This window comes from Coregonus lavaretus (assembly GCF_964263955.1).
Source record: "Coregonus lavaretus genome assembly, chromosome: 22".
Classification (NCBI taxonomy): Eukaryota; Metazoa; Chordata; class Actinopteri; order Salmoniformes; family Salmonidae; genus Coregonus; species Coregonus lavaretus.
Window position 1 is genome coordinate 25,511,693 of NC_140009.1, and position 16,563 is coordinate 25,528,255.

The 16,563-nt window shown below is 42.5% G+C and overlaps 2 protein-coding genes across 2 annotated transcripts in view; both read right to left on the reverse strand.

The window, feature by feature from the left end:
- LOC311150032 (bridge-like lipid transfer protein family member 3A) overlaps positions 1-12,862 on the reverse strand; it is a 39,264-nt gene extending 26,402 nt beyond the window's left edge. The window contains exon 1 of the mRNA XM_084187274.1: positions 12,812-12,862. Within this exon, the coding sequence (XP_084043400.1) occupies positions 12,812-12,855 (44 nt within the window). The 5' untranslated portion in view covers positions 12,856-12,862. The remainder of the gene's footprint in view (positions 1-12,811) is intronic.
- A 301-nt stretch (positions 12,863-13,163) lies between these two features.
- LOC311149350 (U1 small nuclear ribonucleoprotein C-like) lies at positions 13,164-16,300 on the reverse strand. Its single transcript, XM_084186519.1, has 6 exons — positions 16,232-16,300; positions 15,830-15,872; positions 15,567-15,675; positions 15,341-15,430; positions 15,037-15,147; positions 13,164-13,938 (listed from the first exon to the last, which is right to left on the reverse strand). Exons 1-6 carry the CDS (start codon positions 16,237-16,239, stop codon positions 13,826-13,828), a joined length of 474 nt encoding a protein of 157 aa, XP_084042645.1. The 5' UTR covers positions 16,240-16,300; the 3' UTR covers positions 13,164-13,825.
- Between the last annotated feature and the right edge of the window lie 263 nt (positions 16,301-16,563).

Here is a 16,563-nt window from a genome sequence, read left to right on the forward strand (position 1 = left end):
GGACAGTGTAGCCTACATGAATAAAAACATTTGACTAGTTGTGGAAAATACTGGAGATCAAGAAAAATAAGGTATGGAGCAAGCGCTGCGTGCATATTATGTGTGCCAAACAGGTGCTGTATAGATTACAATATAATTTCTCTGACCGTTTGGAACGATGTAAACAACACTAAATGCATTATAAGCGTACCAGAGAGTCTGTTGTAAAAAATTTTTGCTAAGCCTTTATTACAGCAAAGACAAAAAATGGTCACATTCATTTGTGAATGCAATTGCCGAAATTGTACTATAACCATATACAATTTCAGTAGCACGTCTTTGAGTGATGGACTGTGCCATCCCCACGGCCTCCACAATGGATTAGTCCACTCAGACAGGCACGAATCAGACAGCTATACCATGAGATCTTTTTTAAATATAGTGCTCAACTAAAAAAAAATTGGTCGACCAACAGCCTACCAACCAAACAATCGACCAGTCGACTAAATGGAGTCAGCCCTACTATACATTTACATTTACATTTTAGTCATTTAGCAGACGCTCTTATCCAGAGCGACTTACAATTAGTGAGTGCATACATTTTTCATACTATACATTTCGATATGTTATGTCAAATACTAATTAATCATTATGTGCTCTTACAAGACATTGATTCTGTTTTGACCTGAAGTGGCGGAGCGAAGCTCCTGCAGTCCGTGCAACGAATGAGCAATAGAAGCGCACCTAGCCTACTCTTTTGCCTGCGCAAAATTTGGTGATGCAGAAACGAGAGACCACAAAATCTGCAAATATTTGGCCAAGAAACTTTCTGGTTGGTCTCAGGGAATGTAAAACAGTTAGGAAGGGAGACTTTTAAAAACAGAATTGAGTGAAGTAGCAGCAAATTTGTTGAATGAGCAACTGATGAGCATGCAGAGCCTCAAAAGTTTGATGAAATTACCTTATCTTTCAGTCTACAGCTATTTATACTGAACAGAAATATAAAACGCAACATGTAACAATTTATAATATTTTACAGAATTACAGTTCATATAAGGAAATCACATTTTCGTAAGTAGTTAGGCCTAACTGTCCTCTCCAAGTTTAGCTGGAATTTAGCCTGAAAGGGTTTGAGAAATATGATTGGTTGATGATAGGCCAATTACATTACTTTTCCTCTTGCGCGGCGCAGAATACCAGATCTCAAGAACGACTGGAGAACTGGGCTTCACCAGTAGGCTTAGGCTACCACATCCTTATGATATATGCATTTTCATAAGCGCAACGTGACTGCAAGGGACAGGTCAGAATGTCTGACTGAAATACGGGACAAATTGACCATTTTTTCTAAATGAGTGGTGTCTGAATGTGTTGATAAAATGCGGGACATGATTGTTTGGTTGCGGGACGGCAGGGCCCAAATGCGGGACTGTCCTGCACAATCCGGGACATGTGGTCCAACTCGGATCCGAATTGGGCTGTTGACGGTTGGTGCACTTGATTCAAAAGCCCTGCGCACTGGGTAAGCAAAGTGTTCCCATTTTTAACCATTTCATTTGTCTAAAAGACAAACTCCGCTATCTATGGCTAAATCGAGTTCGCCTACTGCGCTGGCCAATCGGATAGCTCAAATCACTGTGCATACAGCGCTTCCACAAACCCCGCCAACGCAAAGTTTGATACTAGCCTACGTAAGATTGAATCACTTTTAAAACCATGACCACAGAGAGACTGCCAAAGAACACAGCAAAGAGATGCTGTTTTTATGAGTGAGTTCATGTTAAACATTTTATTCAGCACTGTCACTGTTTTTATTCAACACTATTACAAAACGCTCTTCTCCCTACATCCCCTCGCGCTGCAGCTACAATGAATGAGTAGCCAAGTGTATCGATAGCCCTGTGTTTTTATTATTATTATTATTAGCAGCTCGTCGTGTTTATTTTAAAGTCGAGGAATATTTCACTTTCTCTGGTCATAGGAACAACATGAATTTGTGCATGAGGCAGATGCGGTGGGGTGCGACTCGACTTTTGCCATCAGGTGGAAGACGGTGTCCCCTCTCTCTGGTCAGTCTCACCGGAGGAAAGGAAGGACAGAGCAAGGACCATGAGAGACGTACCCTCTGCTGCTCTCTCCCTCCCTCCCTACCTCCGCTGAGACTAACGCCGTGTTCAAAACAACTGGGAACTCGGAAATCTCCGACTTCCGACTTCAGTGCGTTCAAGACAACTGAATTCCAAGTCGGAAACTCTGCCATCTTTTTAGACCTCCGATTTTCCAACCTGAAGATCACTGACGTCATTATTTGACCTAGTTTTTTTTCCGTGTTCCCAGTTGTCTTGAAAGCACCATGACCATCAGATGCAGGTACCATCAGTCCAGTAAAATAAAAAAGCAAATTATTTGCAAATTATTTCAATTTATGCTCAGCTGTGCCTCGCAGGTGCTACACCAACTGATCTATTTTGTAATCAAAGCTCGTGTTTTGAAATATAATATGGTCTGAGAAGAACAATATTGGCAGGCCAGGCATATAGCCAATATGCTGTGATAATGCATTAGGCCTACTGCCCAAACCCCATTCTTACAGAACTGTTTTTATTAGGTTAATGTAAAAATCTGCTCTAGAACCTTGTTAAACTGAGTGCACATAGCCTGGACCCTCTCTCTCCCTGAAGGAGCACTTTCACTCCACCCCTCTCCTCAAGACCACTTTAGCAACCCATAATGAAATGTCCATGTCTGAAAATAGACCATGTTACCCTACACGTCTCCCCTTTGACCACCTCCTCCCTCCACTGACCTCAATCAAGCCATGAACTTTCTCAATCTCTTGAACTACACATGATGATTAATGATCTTGTTTTTAAATAGCTTGTTTTTTGTTGTTGATTTACAGCGCTTTGAGATTTCTTTATGTAATGAATATCACTTTAAAAGTTGAATAAATTATATTATTACACTGCCTCCTGGAGAGCTACTGGGTACGCAGTGGTTTTGTTACAGCCTTTAGAGCAGGGCTGGACAAAAGCCTGCACACTCAGTAGCTTTGATGTAAACTAACCAAGATCAATAATGAGAAGAAGAAAAAAATATATATTATTCAAAACACAGCATCCAACACGTCCTATCTGGGGGATCCAACCCTTTTAACAATGCCGTGCATTGTAATATATTCGGGTGAAAATAATAAAGAATAGGCTGTAATCTGGAACACCACACAGACCATCAGGGTATTCATTAAAACTAGGCCACAGCAATGTTTTGGGGATTAGCATTGTTTTTAAGAGGTACAACAATTCTAGGGCTTATTCAACCCATAATGGCCTGGCTATGAATGAAAGGGAGAACAAAATGTATCCTGGAAAAGTGTTATTTGTCTTGATAAAAAAAAAAGGGTTTAAGCCATGTACCAGACAGTATGAAATATGCTGAGTAAAAACATGTTTTTAGTACCAAAGTGAGCTTCCCTTGTCCATCAACCAGGATCAAGGCACATCACGGACAGTGATCACTCACAGATGTGCCCATAGCCTGCTAACTCAAATCAAATGTTATTGGTTGCGTACAGTTTAGCAGCTGACCGCATCATCCTCTGGGGAGACCTGCGGTTGCAGACAATGCAAATGCCATACCAGGCAGTGATACAGCCGGACAGAATGCTCTCAATCGTGAATCTGTAGAAGTTTGTGAGGGTCTTAGGGGCCAAGCCGAATTTCTTCAGCCTCCTGAGGTTGAAGAGGCGCTCTTGTGCCTTCTTCGCCACACTGTAGGTGTGAAGGGACCATTTTAGGTCCTCAGTGATGTTCACGCAAAGGAACTTGAAGCTTTTGACCCTCTCCTGTCGATGTGGATGGGGGCGTGCTCTGTCTGCTGTGTCCTTTAGTCCACAATCAGCTCCTTCCTTTTGTTGACATTGAGGGAGAGGTTATTTTGCTGGCACCACTCTGCCAGGGCTCTCACCTCCTTCCTGTAGGCTGTCTCATCGTTGTTGGTAATCAGGCCTATCACTGCTGTGTCGTCAGCAAACTTAATGATTGAGTTGGAGATGTGCATGGCTACGCAGTCATGGGTGAACAGGAAGTACAGGAGGGGGCTGAGCACACACCCCTGTGGGGCCACCGTGTTGAGGATCAACGTGGCGGAGGTGTTGTTGCCTACCTTCACCACCTGGGGTCGGCCCGTCAGGAAGTCCAGGACCCAGTTGCACAGGAAGGGGTTCAGACCCAGGGCCCTGAGCTTAGTGATGAGCTTGGAGGGTACTATGGTGTTGAAAGGCTGAGCTGTAGTCGATGAACAGCATTCTAACATAGGTATTTCTCTTGTCCAGGTGGGATAGGGCAGTGTGCAGTGCAATGGCCATTGCGTCATCCGTGAATCTGTTGGGGCGGTATGCAAATTGTAGTGGATCTAGGGTGTCAGGTAAGATGGAGGAGATACAGTGAGGGAAAAGAGTATTTAATCCCCTGCTGATTTTGTATGTTTGCCCACTGACAAAGAAATTATCAGTCTATAATTTTAATGGTAGGTTTATTTGAACAGTGAGAGACAGAAAAAATCCAGAAAAACGCATGTCAAAAATGTTATAAATTGATTTGCATTTTAATGAGGGAAATAAGTATTTGACCCCCTCTCAATCAGAAAGATTTCTGGCTCCCAGGTGTCTTTTATACAGGTAACGAGCTGAGATTAGGAGCACACTCTTAAAGGGAGTGCTTCTAATCTCAGCTTGATACCTGTATAAAAGACACCTGTCCACAGAAGCAATCAATCAATCAGATTCCAAACTCTCCACTTTGGCCAAGACCAAAGAGCTCTCCAAGGATGTCAGGGACAAGATTGTAGACCTACACAAGGCTGGAATGGGCTACAAGACCATCGCCAAGCAGCTTGGTGAGAAGGTGACAACAGTTGGTGCGATTATTTGCAAATGGAAGAAACACAAAACTGTCAATCTCCCTCGGCCTGGGGCTCCATGCAAGATCTCACCTCGTGGAGTTGCAATGATCATGAGAATGGTGAGGAATCAGCCCAGAACTACACGGGAGGATCTAGTCAATGATCTCATGGCAGCTGGGACCATAGTCACCAAGAAAACAATTGATAACACACTACGCCGTGAAGGACTGAAATCCTGCAGCACCCGCAAGGTCCCCCTGCTCAAGAAAGCACATATACAGGGCCGTCTGAAGTTTGCCAATGAACATCTGAATGATTCAGAGGAGAACTGGGTGAAAGTGTTGTGGTCAGATGAGACCAAAATCAAGCTCTTTGGCATCAACTCAACTCGCCGTGTTTGGAGGAGGAGGAATGCTGCCTATGACCCCAAGAACACCATCCCCACCATCAAACATGGAGGTGAAAACATTATGCTTTGGGGGTGTTTTTCTGCTAAGGGGACAGGACAACTTCACCGTATCAAAGGGACGATGGACGGGGCCATGTACCGTCAAATATTGGGTGAGAACCTCCTTGGCCAACTACTTGTAGTTGGCCAACTACCTCCGTGGCCAACTACAAGAAATGTCTGACCTCTGTGATTGCCAACAAGGGTTTTGCCACCAAGTACTAAGTCATGTTTTGCAGAGGGGTCAAATACTTATTTCCCTCATTAAAATGCAAATCAATTTATAACTTTTTTGACATGCGTTTTTCTGGATTTTGTTGTTGTTATTCTGTCTCTCACTGTTCAAATAAACCTACCATTAAAATTATAGACTGATCATGTCTTTGTCAGTGGGCAAACGTACAAAATCAGCAAGGGATCAAATACTTTCTTCCCTCACTGTATGGTCCTTAACTAGCCTTTCAAATCACTTCATAACAGACGTCTACTTCAGGGCATTCTCTCAAAACAGAGGGAAGCCAACCAGCCACAAACGGCTGAGCACCCCATTAACCTCTGCTGTGGGAGAGCAGCTCCTGTCTACTACAGTGTGTGGGAGTCCACCATGAAGTCGACACAAACTACCTGAGGGTTAAGCTTTGCAGCACAACTCAGTGTTTCACTTGACGCTTGTTGCTCACAGGCCCCATGTAAAATCCAGGGAAGTATGTCAATCCTCCCTCTTCTCAAAATCAAAATACTCCAGAATAACTCATGAGGAGCTGGAGAGGATGCTGTTTTCAGTACAGTGCTGGTCAGTGTTTAATAGTCTCATGTCCAATGGGGTTGAAGACACAAGGAATGTGGAAAGGTCAAAAAAGCTTTTGAAAGCAACATTTTGTTATAGTCAAGGTTTAAAGCTTGTCATATCCCTTTCTACCGATCTTTTGCCACAACATAGGGCCTAGATTTGGTCAATTTTAGGCCAAGATGTTATCTTCCTGTTTTATATGATATGCACAGCCAAAACAGGGCTCCCGGTCATCTCAGTAACAGAGCCTGTCACTAGCGGTGATGTGTCCGGCGCTTGGTTGAGCCTGGTGATTTTGATTCTGTTGTCATTCTGCCCAGGGAAAGACCATGATTGAGTGAGAGTTAAGGAATGGATTGGGTGGAAATTGGACATAACAGAATTGTGCACTGAGGTTGACCTCCACTCGATTTGGCCAACAAAACAGTGCCACAACAAGACCGCTGACTGGGTGGGGCAGTTCCGCAGGGCCGGGGCGTTGCTGAGTGGGTGGGGCAGTTCCGCAGGGCCGGGGCGTTGCTGACTGGGTGGGGCAGTTCCGCAGGGCCGGGGCGTTGCTGACTGGGTGGGGCAGTTCCGCAGGGCCGGGGCGTTGCTGACTGGGTGGGGCAGTTCCGCAGGGCCGGGGCGTTGCTGACTGGGTGGGGCAGTTCCGCAGGGCCGGGGCGTTGCTGACTGGGTGGGGCAGTTCCGCAGGGCCGGGGAGTTGCTGAGTGGGTGGGGCAGTTCCGCAGGGCCGGGGCGTTGCTGACTGGGTGGGGCAGTTCCGCAGGGCCGGGTCGTTGCTGACTGGGTGGGGCAGTTCCGCAGGGCCGGGGCGTTGCTGAGTGGGTGGGGCAGTTCCGCAGGGCCGGGGCGTTGCTGACTGGGTAACATGGAACTGACCTAGAGGACAAACTCAAACATGATGTTTGCATCTTCCAAACACTTGCAGCACTGAAACGGCAAAGCTAGCTATTCTATTCTAGTACAGTTTCTCTTGTGTGCTAACACTCCAAGAGAGCTATGTTTTCTGACAAGTCCTTATTATATTTTATGCAAGGAGGGGGAATGAAACAGTCATACTAATACACTCGTAGTCTTGAATAAGCTACAGTCGAAAGCAACATTGTGTCTCTGACGAAATAAAGCCCTAAGCCACACCAAAGGCTGGATACAATTTCCAATAATAATAGATGTCTTTTATATAGCGCTTTTCATTACAAAGAGAATCTCAAAGACACTTTAAAAACAAAACAAAACAAAATGTAGGGTTCGGGCAGTGGCAGGTCTTGTTTTAGGCGATGGTCTTCCACAGCTGATAGTTAGTGTTGATAGTGATAGCCGAATGTCCATAGTACAGCTGATAGTTAGTGTTGATAGTGATAGCCGAATGTCCATAGTACAGCTGATAGTTAGTGTTGATAGTGATAGCCGAATGTCCATAGTACAGCTGATAGTTAGTGTTGATAGTGATAGCCGAATGTCCATAGTACAGCTGATAGTTAGTGTTGATAGTGATAGCCGAATGTCCATAGTACAGCTGATAGTTAGTGTTGATAGTGATAGCCGAATGTCCATAGTACAGCTGATAGTTAGTGTTGATAGTGATAGCCAAATGTCCATAGTACAGCTGATAGTTAGTGTTGATAGTGATAGCCGAATGTCCATAGTACAGGGAGGGAGAACCCTCAGTCGGATAGACAGACCCGGAGCTCTTCAGGCTAATTACCAAAGACAAATCAATAAATAAGCCATTATCCTAATTTTGTCCAATAACAGAGAGAAAAGGTGAGGACATTTACCATTTGTCAGAATGCAGTTGAGAGGCTACAGTATGTTCTCAATGTCATTGTGAATTTGCTCTTTTACCTCCTATCTAGTGTAGTGAACAATCTTTCTGATTTATTTAACAGTCACCACAATTGACAAAGCAAAAATATGTGTGTCAAAATGACACACTGGAGTTAGGCCAATGCCTCTTAGCCTTTGCCCCATACAGCTGAGCTGAGTGAGCGCTCAACAAATTTCAACACAAAAACCCTTCCCTTACCTTCAGAGAGTGAGAGTAATTGCCAGGCATGCAAGAAGAGAGAGAACAGTCAGAGCTAGGCCTAAACCGGTATTGCTGCAAACAAAAGCTTGACGCTTCTACGTAACTCAAAATGCAAAGGTGTGCAACTGTAGGCTACATTTAAAGACAGATGATGACGTTGTAAGCCTACGTAGTGGCTTCAGTAAGTGGGATGCAGCCTAGCCTTCCCTATGGCTATTGTCTGATATACACAATCACAACAGTATGAGTAACCGTCTCTATTCTCTAATCTAATCTTGCACAGATCAAATCAAATCGTATTTGTCACATGCGCCGATTACAACAGGTGTAGGTAGACCTTACAGTGAAATGCTTACTTACAAGCCCTTAACCAACAATGCAGTTTGAAGAAAGAATACCCAAATAAAAATCACAAAAATATTCAATATAAAATAATACGAAATAAAAAGTAACAAGGTAGCATAATACCCAAATCACTTTACTGATGCATGTCCAGATTCAGCTCCTCTGTATGGCAGGGAGAGAACAGTCAGACACTCTGTGACTAGGGATGGGCATGAGTACTCGAACAGACGTCAAAGCAGGGATCTTTAACCAGAGATAAAAAAAACTAATATTGTACAACTATTTGGTGGAATGTGCTTTGTGGCTGCCCGAACGGGCAAGTGAAATTTTGTCTTGAAAACAACGTTAATTTGCTTTAACTCTAGTGTTCCATTTGTGCATGTGTATGTGCATTTGCGGGGCACAACAAAAAAATAAACCAAGCCAAGCATCACACTGTTCTTCTCCCTAAATTCCCTTTCCCCTCAGTGTCTCATTCACTCAGTTGCGTTCCGACCGCTCCCTCCACACGCATGCTGAGTGTGCACACAAGCTCCCGTTAGGCCTACAGAAATAAATACCTATAAAAACGTATCTAACTGATGGGACACACAAGCTACATTCCTTGCAAAATGACATTTATTTTACAAATTCAAAATAGACTGGTTGACTGAAGTAGGAGAATGTGTTCCAACAACGAGCTGCAGTTTTGAAATAAATCAGCTTAAGCTACTTTGCGAACTGCTAGTGCCATTCAGAATTGGTTAGCCTACGCTATAACCCCCTCCTAAACATGTACTGAACAAAAATATAAACGCAACATGTAAAGTGTTGGTCCCATGTTTCATGAGCTGAAATAAAAGATCCCAGAAATTTTCCATACGCACAAAAAGCTTATTTCTCTCACATTTTGTGCACACATTTGTTTACATCCCTGTTACTGAGCGTGCTAGTTGAGGGAGCGTACAATTGGCATGCTGACTGCAGGAATCTCCACCGTAGCTGTTGCCAGAAAACTGAATGTTCATTTCTCTACCATAAGCCGCCTCCAACCGGCTGACATTGCCAACTACTTTAATTATTTTTTCATTGGCAAGATTAGCAAACTTCGGCATGACATGCCAGCAACAAAACGCTGACACTACACATCCAAATATATCTGACCAAATTATGAAAGACAAGATTTGTAATTTTGAATTCCGTAAAGTGAGTGTGGAAGAGGTGAAAAAATTATTGTTGTCTATCAACAATGACAAACCACCGGGGTGTGACAACTTGGATGGACAATTACTGAGGATAATAGCAGTCGATATTGCCACTCCTATTTGCCATATCTTCAATTTAAGCCTACTAGAAAGTGTGTGCCCTCATGCCTGGAGGGAAGCAAAAGTCATTCCGCTACCTAATAGTAAAGCCCCATTTACTGGCTCAAATAGCCGACCAATCAGCCTGTTACCAACCCTTAGTAAAGTTTTGGAAAAAAATGTGTTTGAACAGATACAATGCTATTTTACAGTAAACAAATTGGCAACAGACTTTCAGCACGCTTAAAGGGAAGGACATTCAACAAGCACAGCACTGACACAAAAAGACTGATGATTGGCTGAGAGAAATTGATGATATAAAGATTGTGGGAGCTGTTTTGTTAGACTTCAGTGCGGCTTTTGACATTATCGATCATAGTCTGCTGCTGGAAAAACTAATGTGTTATGGCTTTACATCTCCTGCTGTATTGTGGATAAAGAGTTACCTGTCTAACAGAACACAGAGGGTGTTCTTTAATGGAAGCATCATCATTAACAAAGAGCTGCAGTTATTTTCAGAATGGGTGGCAAGGAATAAGTTAGTCCTAAATATTTCAAAATCTAAAAGCATTGTATTTGGGACAAATCATTCACTAAACCCTAAACCTCAACTAAATATAGTAATAAATAATGTGGAAATTGAGCAAGTTGAGGTGACTAAACTGATTGGAGTAACCCTGGATTGTAAACTGTCATGGTCAAAACATATTGATACAACAGTAGCTAAGATGGGGAGAAGTCTGTCCATAATAAAGCGCTGCTCTACCTTCTTAACAGCACTATCAACAAGGCACGTCCTACAGACTCTAGTTTTGTCGCACCTAGACTACTGTTCAGTCATGTGGTCAGGTGCCACAAAGAGGGACTTAGGAAAATTGCAATTGGCTCAGAACAGGGCAGCACGGTTGGCCCTTGGATGTACACAGAGAGCAAACATTAATAATATGCATGTCAATCTCTCCTGGCTCAAAGTGGAGGAGAGATTGACTTCATCACTACTTGTATTTGTGAGCGGTATTGACATGTTGAAAGCACCGAGCTGTCTGTTTAAATGACTAGCACACAGCTCAGACACCCATGCATACCCCACAAGACATGCCACCAGAGGTCTCTTCACAATCCCCAAGTCCAGAACAGACTATGGGAGGCGCACAGTACTATAGAGCCATGACTACATGGAACTCTATTCCACATCAGGTAACTGATGCAAGCAGTAGAATCAGATTTAAAAAACAGATAAAAATACACCTTATGGAATAGCGGAGACTGTGAAGCAACACAAACATAGGCACAGACACATGCATACACACACGATAACATACGCACTATACACACACACATGGATTTTGTGTTGTAGATATGTGGTGGTGGAGTAGGGGCCTGAGGGCACACACCAATCTGTTATGAATGTATTGTAGTGTTTTTAAAATGGTATAACTGCCTTAATTTTGCCGGACCCCAGGAAGAGCAGCTGCTGCCTTGGCAGCAGCTAATGGGGATCCATAATAAATACAAATACAACATCGTTTTAGAGAATTTGGCAGTACGTCCAACCGTCCTCACAACCACAGACCACTTGTATGGCGTTGTGTGGGCGAGCGGTTTGCTGATGTCTGGAAGGTGGCAGTGGAGTTATGGTATGGGCAGGCATAAGCTACAGACAACGAACAAAATTGCATTTTATCGATGGCAATTTGAATGCACAGAGATGACGTGATAGGATCCTGAGGTCCATTGTCGTGCCATTCATCCGCCACCATCACCTCATGTTTCAGCATGATAATGCACGACCCCATGTCACAAGGATCTCTACACAATTCCTGAAAGCTGAAAATGTCCAGGTTCTTCCATGGCCTGCATACTCACCAGACATGTCACCCATTGAGCATGTTTGGAATGCTCAGGATCGACGTGTACAACAGTGTGTTCCAGTTCCCGCCAATATCCAGCAACTTCACACAGCAATTGAAGAGTGGGACAACATTCCACAGTCCACAATCAACAGCCTGATCAACTCTATGCGAAGGAGATGTGTCGCGCTGCATGAGGCAAATGGTGGTCAAGACACACCTATTTTATTTTATTTGAGCACTCGAGAAAAAAAATCATGCGAGTACTCGAACAGTCAAAACATTTCAAATGCCCATCGGTGACATCAACAAATAAAATACCATCTCAAAATAGCACAGCAGCAGCACTACACTCATTCAGCAGTGGCAGGCACACTAATTGATGTTAATTCTATCACATGATGAGATCCTTGTGAGGTGTAATGCCAAGTTATTCTATCCACTGTAAGTGAAGACAAATTACACTGAATGAAGGGCTGATGGCAGTTCATCACTGACATGGAATGACACCCACAGTCAACATGTGCTCTCATAACCTGACTCAAACGAGGGACAGGAATGTAGTAATAGTCCTGAAGCCACTTGAGCTTCATTGTTCTCTATCCGGACCTCGGTAATTGTTTCTAAATGTTTTTTACCCTATTGTTTAAGTCCAATTCAGGTGCTTATATTGTGCCTGTAAATTACCGCTGTCCCGTCCATAGGCACTCACTGCTGACAGGTCCTGAAAAGTCTGCATCTCTGTTGAATGACTGACTGTGATCAGGTCCAAGCAGAGAACTTGAAGGTAAACATAATAAGTTCCACTCCATTCATACTCTATTACACAGTCACACTCCTGAGAAATGGTACCATTATGCTGGATTATTTTATTTACAGTCAGCAGTATTGATTCGTTATGTAAGGTGACTGACGTTAATAAAATCTATCTTCCACTAAAATGTCTGTTGGCACGCAAGGCTATGCATCAGCCTTGCTTGGTGTTGCACTACTAGCATGCGAGATTGCCAGCAGATTTATCCAACACACAAGACATAACTAGTGGGCTGTGTCACAAGTATCCTGCTATCTGGCCATCTTTGGTTGACATACCTAGCCAGTATTACACGTAGCTGGCCCATCCAAGTTAAAGCAGATGTCTAGCTAACGTTAGCCAAGCTAGCTAGCAATCTTTCTTACCTGGACAAATGTTTCAATATTTGCTTTTTGATTATTCCTGCCATTGCGGTGTTGGGGAGAATAAGCTAGCTATCTAAATCATTTAGTTATTTGTAGCTAGCTAGCGTATAGGTATCTTCTCTTCACATTCCACTCCACCTCATCTTCAGCGAAATGACAAGCTACCTCTCATTCACCACCGGTAATTTCTGTGTAATTGTATTTTTCCCATAAAACATAGCAAGCAAAAAACATAGTGCCACAAATATTCCGTTAGCGCCATCTGCTGAATTTATACCGAACAGCAAGGGATACAAAATACTACTTGGTGTTCAAATGTTCAAAGAGACGAAAACCTTATCGACCAGACAAATAAGTTATCATTTTCGTTTAATAGACCGTTATAAAATAAATTCACAGTCAATAGCATCAGCTATTTTTTTTTAAACAGTTGATACAATGCTTCATCGTACTGGTACTGCCAACTGAAAATAAAAACATAGAACTTAATACACTTCTAGGTGAATGATAGAAACACATTCAACAACCTTTTCATACGTTCCTGTTGTCTTTAGCATGTGCCAAGACACCAAACTAACAATGATGAGCAGGGAAATTGGAATGAGTAGAGGGGATCGTTATAAAATCTGTAGCATAATAAAAATGAAATCCATCCAGGGAAAATGGGTGAGAGTACAGCAAAGAAATGATGACCAAAACAGTATTATGTAAAGTGAAGTCCAAGAGACAGCTGTAGAGTGGGGAGGGATTTGCCAAAAGGTTAGTTCCACAGAATCTGTTCCTCACCTTCAAATCTACTTTGTAGTTTGACATAAAATTAACAATGATTCTAAGATCAAGTGGATACATGTGAGGACTGTGGCACTTGTCAGCGACTTCATGAAATATTTTAGACCAACTTAATCAACCATAGATTTCCCTAATCAAATTACTTTAGGGGAGAAGTGAGAACATAAGATTTACTGATCATGTGGAACAAACCCACAGTGTGTGTTTGAGGGAGTCGGGGAGAGTTTATCGGTCTGGCCGTGCCATCATTGGCCGCATCATCATTGGGTGACCGGGAGGTCGCATCATGTGATGTCCAGGCATCATCTGCATTCGGCCACCCATTGGAGGTCGCATACCTGAGAATGTAGGAAAGAAAGCATTTACAGGTTATGGTTTTAATCATTCCTGTTTTCAGATGATACTATTTAGTTTAAGATGGTAGTACGTTTCCTCAATACTGGCAAACTCTGAAGCACACTCGTCCCTTGTTTGAGTCTATGTATGTACAGTGCATTCAAAAAGTATTTAGACACCTAGACTTTTTCCACATTTTGTTACGTTACAGCTTTGTTCTAAAATTGATTAAATTATTTCTCAGCAATCTACACACAACACCCCATAACGACAAAGCGAAAAAAGGTTTTTAGAAATTATAGCAAATGTATTAAAAATAAAAAACAGAAATACATTGAGAATAATAGTGAAGATATCAAAACTATGAAATAACACATATGGAATCATGTAGTAACCAAAATATTTGTTTATTTGAGATTCTTCAAATAGCCACCCTTTGCCTTGATGACAGCTTTGCACATTCTTGGCATTCTCTCAACCAGCTTCACCTGGAATGCTTTTCCAACAGTCTTGAAGGAGTTCCCACATATGCTGAGCACTTGTTGGCTGCTTTTCCTTCACTTTGCGGTCCGACTCATCCCAAACCATCTCAAATTGGGTTGAGGTCGGGGGATTGTCTCACAAAGACACGGCGGTCTTTCAAGACAGTTGGAAAAGCATTCCAGGTGAAGCTGGTTGAGAGAATGCCAAGTGTGTGCAAAGCTATCATCAAGGCAAAAGGTGGCTATTTGAAGAATCTCAAATATAACATATTTAGATTTGTTTAACACTTTATTGGTTACTACATGATTCCATGTGTGTTACTTCATAGTTTTGATGTCTTCACTATTATTCTACAATGTGGAAAATAGTAAAAATAAAGAAACCCTTGAATGAGTAGGTGTTCAAAAAATGTTGACCGGTAGTGTATATTTTCAAAAATGTCTAAACCTGTTTTTGCTTTGTCATTATGGGGTATCATGCGTAGATTGAGGGGGAAAAATATTTAATCAATTTTAGAATACGGCTGTAATGTAACAAAATGGGGAAAAAGTCAAGGGGTCTGAATACTTTCCGAATGCACTGTATATCACAGAAATAACCGTTTGAGGTTATCCTACCTGGTCCACCCATCATTCCAGGTGGGGGTGGTCCCATTCCGCCCATCATGGGCATCATTGGAGGACCACCCATCTGGGGTGTTGGTAGCATCCCTGGACGTGGTGGGCCATCTATTGGTAAAACATAATCAACAACAATAACTACCAGGAAACTCAGACCTTTTATTAGTGGCAAAATATTTGTGTATATAAAGTCATTTTTGTAAATGAGTGGTAAGATTTACTCTCCAACTGAGGAATTTGGTCGAGCTTGGATGTGCTCTTTGCATACTAACTGAAATGTACATGGCGCTAGTGCCCTTACTGAGGTTTGGTGGCGGGATCATGGCACCCCCTGGAGGTGGGGCTCCTGGGAATGGTGTTGGGGGCATCTTCCCTTGTTGGAAGGCAGCAGCTAAGAGAAACAAAATTAGTTAGAACTCCTGACATAATAGCCTTCCGGCCCCTCTTCACCTAAGATGGTCATGGTGGCTGAACACGTCAAGGTAAAAAAGACTGGTCAAAGTATGTATTTTTCTTGTGTTACTCACTTGTTTTGTCAATGAGGCTCTGTGCTTGTTCTTCCATCCATTTCTGGTAATAGTCTTTTACATTTTCTTTGTGTTTGCGGCCACTGCAGTGTGTTTTCCTCACAGAGGGCTACCAAACACAGAACAGTCATCAATGTTGACCTTGAAACAATCTGAATATACAATAAGGTTAGAGAATAAATACTCATCACATGCGGCTTCAAGACAGAATCAACCACATACAATCAGGAAACACTTCTACTAGCAATGTTGTGCAGACTTACCGAGTCATGAGTTAGGTAGGTGTCACAGTAGTCACAATAAAACCTGATGGATAAACAGACATTGAGTGCTAGATCAACTTCATCAATGTAGGTAGAACCAGAGTATAAAAACCTCTACACCTCTGGACAAAATCGTCAGAGCAAATGTTTCAGCTCCCATAACAGAACCAAATAAAAGTATGATCAGGGAGCAAAACAGGTATGCTATGAATGATCATACTGCTGCTACTGGCTACACTTCCTTCCCAGGATTGAAGCTCTGGCTGAAGCCGATTAAATTAGACAACTAACTTCCATTAGTTCTGAACATCTATTAGATATACATGTCCAGTGTTCATTAAGGTAAAATCCCTTTATAATGGATGAAATATGCAACTGAGAGTCAAAAGATAAAACACTTACTTCGGCATTTTGATCAGCCTGGTTTACAACAAACGTTGAAAAACCTTTTCCCTTTACCGGAAGTCTATGTAAACAACGACTGCTTTAAGGCGAGAGGAGACTTGTCCTCATGAGGGTCCGCATAATAACTGCAGCGCCACCACCCCCCACTATCGGTATTGCACATAATGCAAACAATACGGGCACAGAATCAATGTCTTGTAAATTGTATGACACATTTCTGTATTGGCCATTTGGCATTACATTTTGTGAATACTGCATGCATTTATAAGAAATAATTTTGTAGTGCAAAAAGTTATTCTGAGATCTGATAATGCGCAGTACATCTGCAA

Bases quoted from the DNA above. Each gene is read 5' to 3' on its own strand.
- LOC311149350 (XM_084186519.1), bottom strand. The intron at 15,676-15,829 runs GTAAGTCTGCAC...TGTGTTTGGTAG, and splicing joins CCTACCTAACTCATGACTCG to CCCTCTGTGAGGAAAACACA. The intron at 15,148-15,340 runs GTAAGGGCACTA...TTTTACCAATAG, and splicing joins GATCCCGCCACCAAACCTCA to ATGGCCCACCACGTCCAGGG.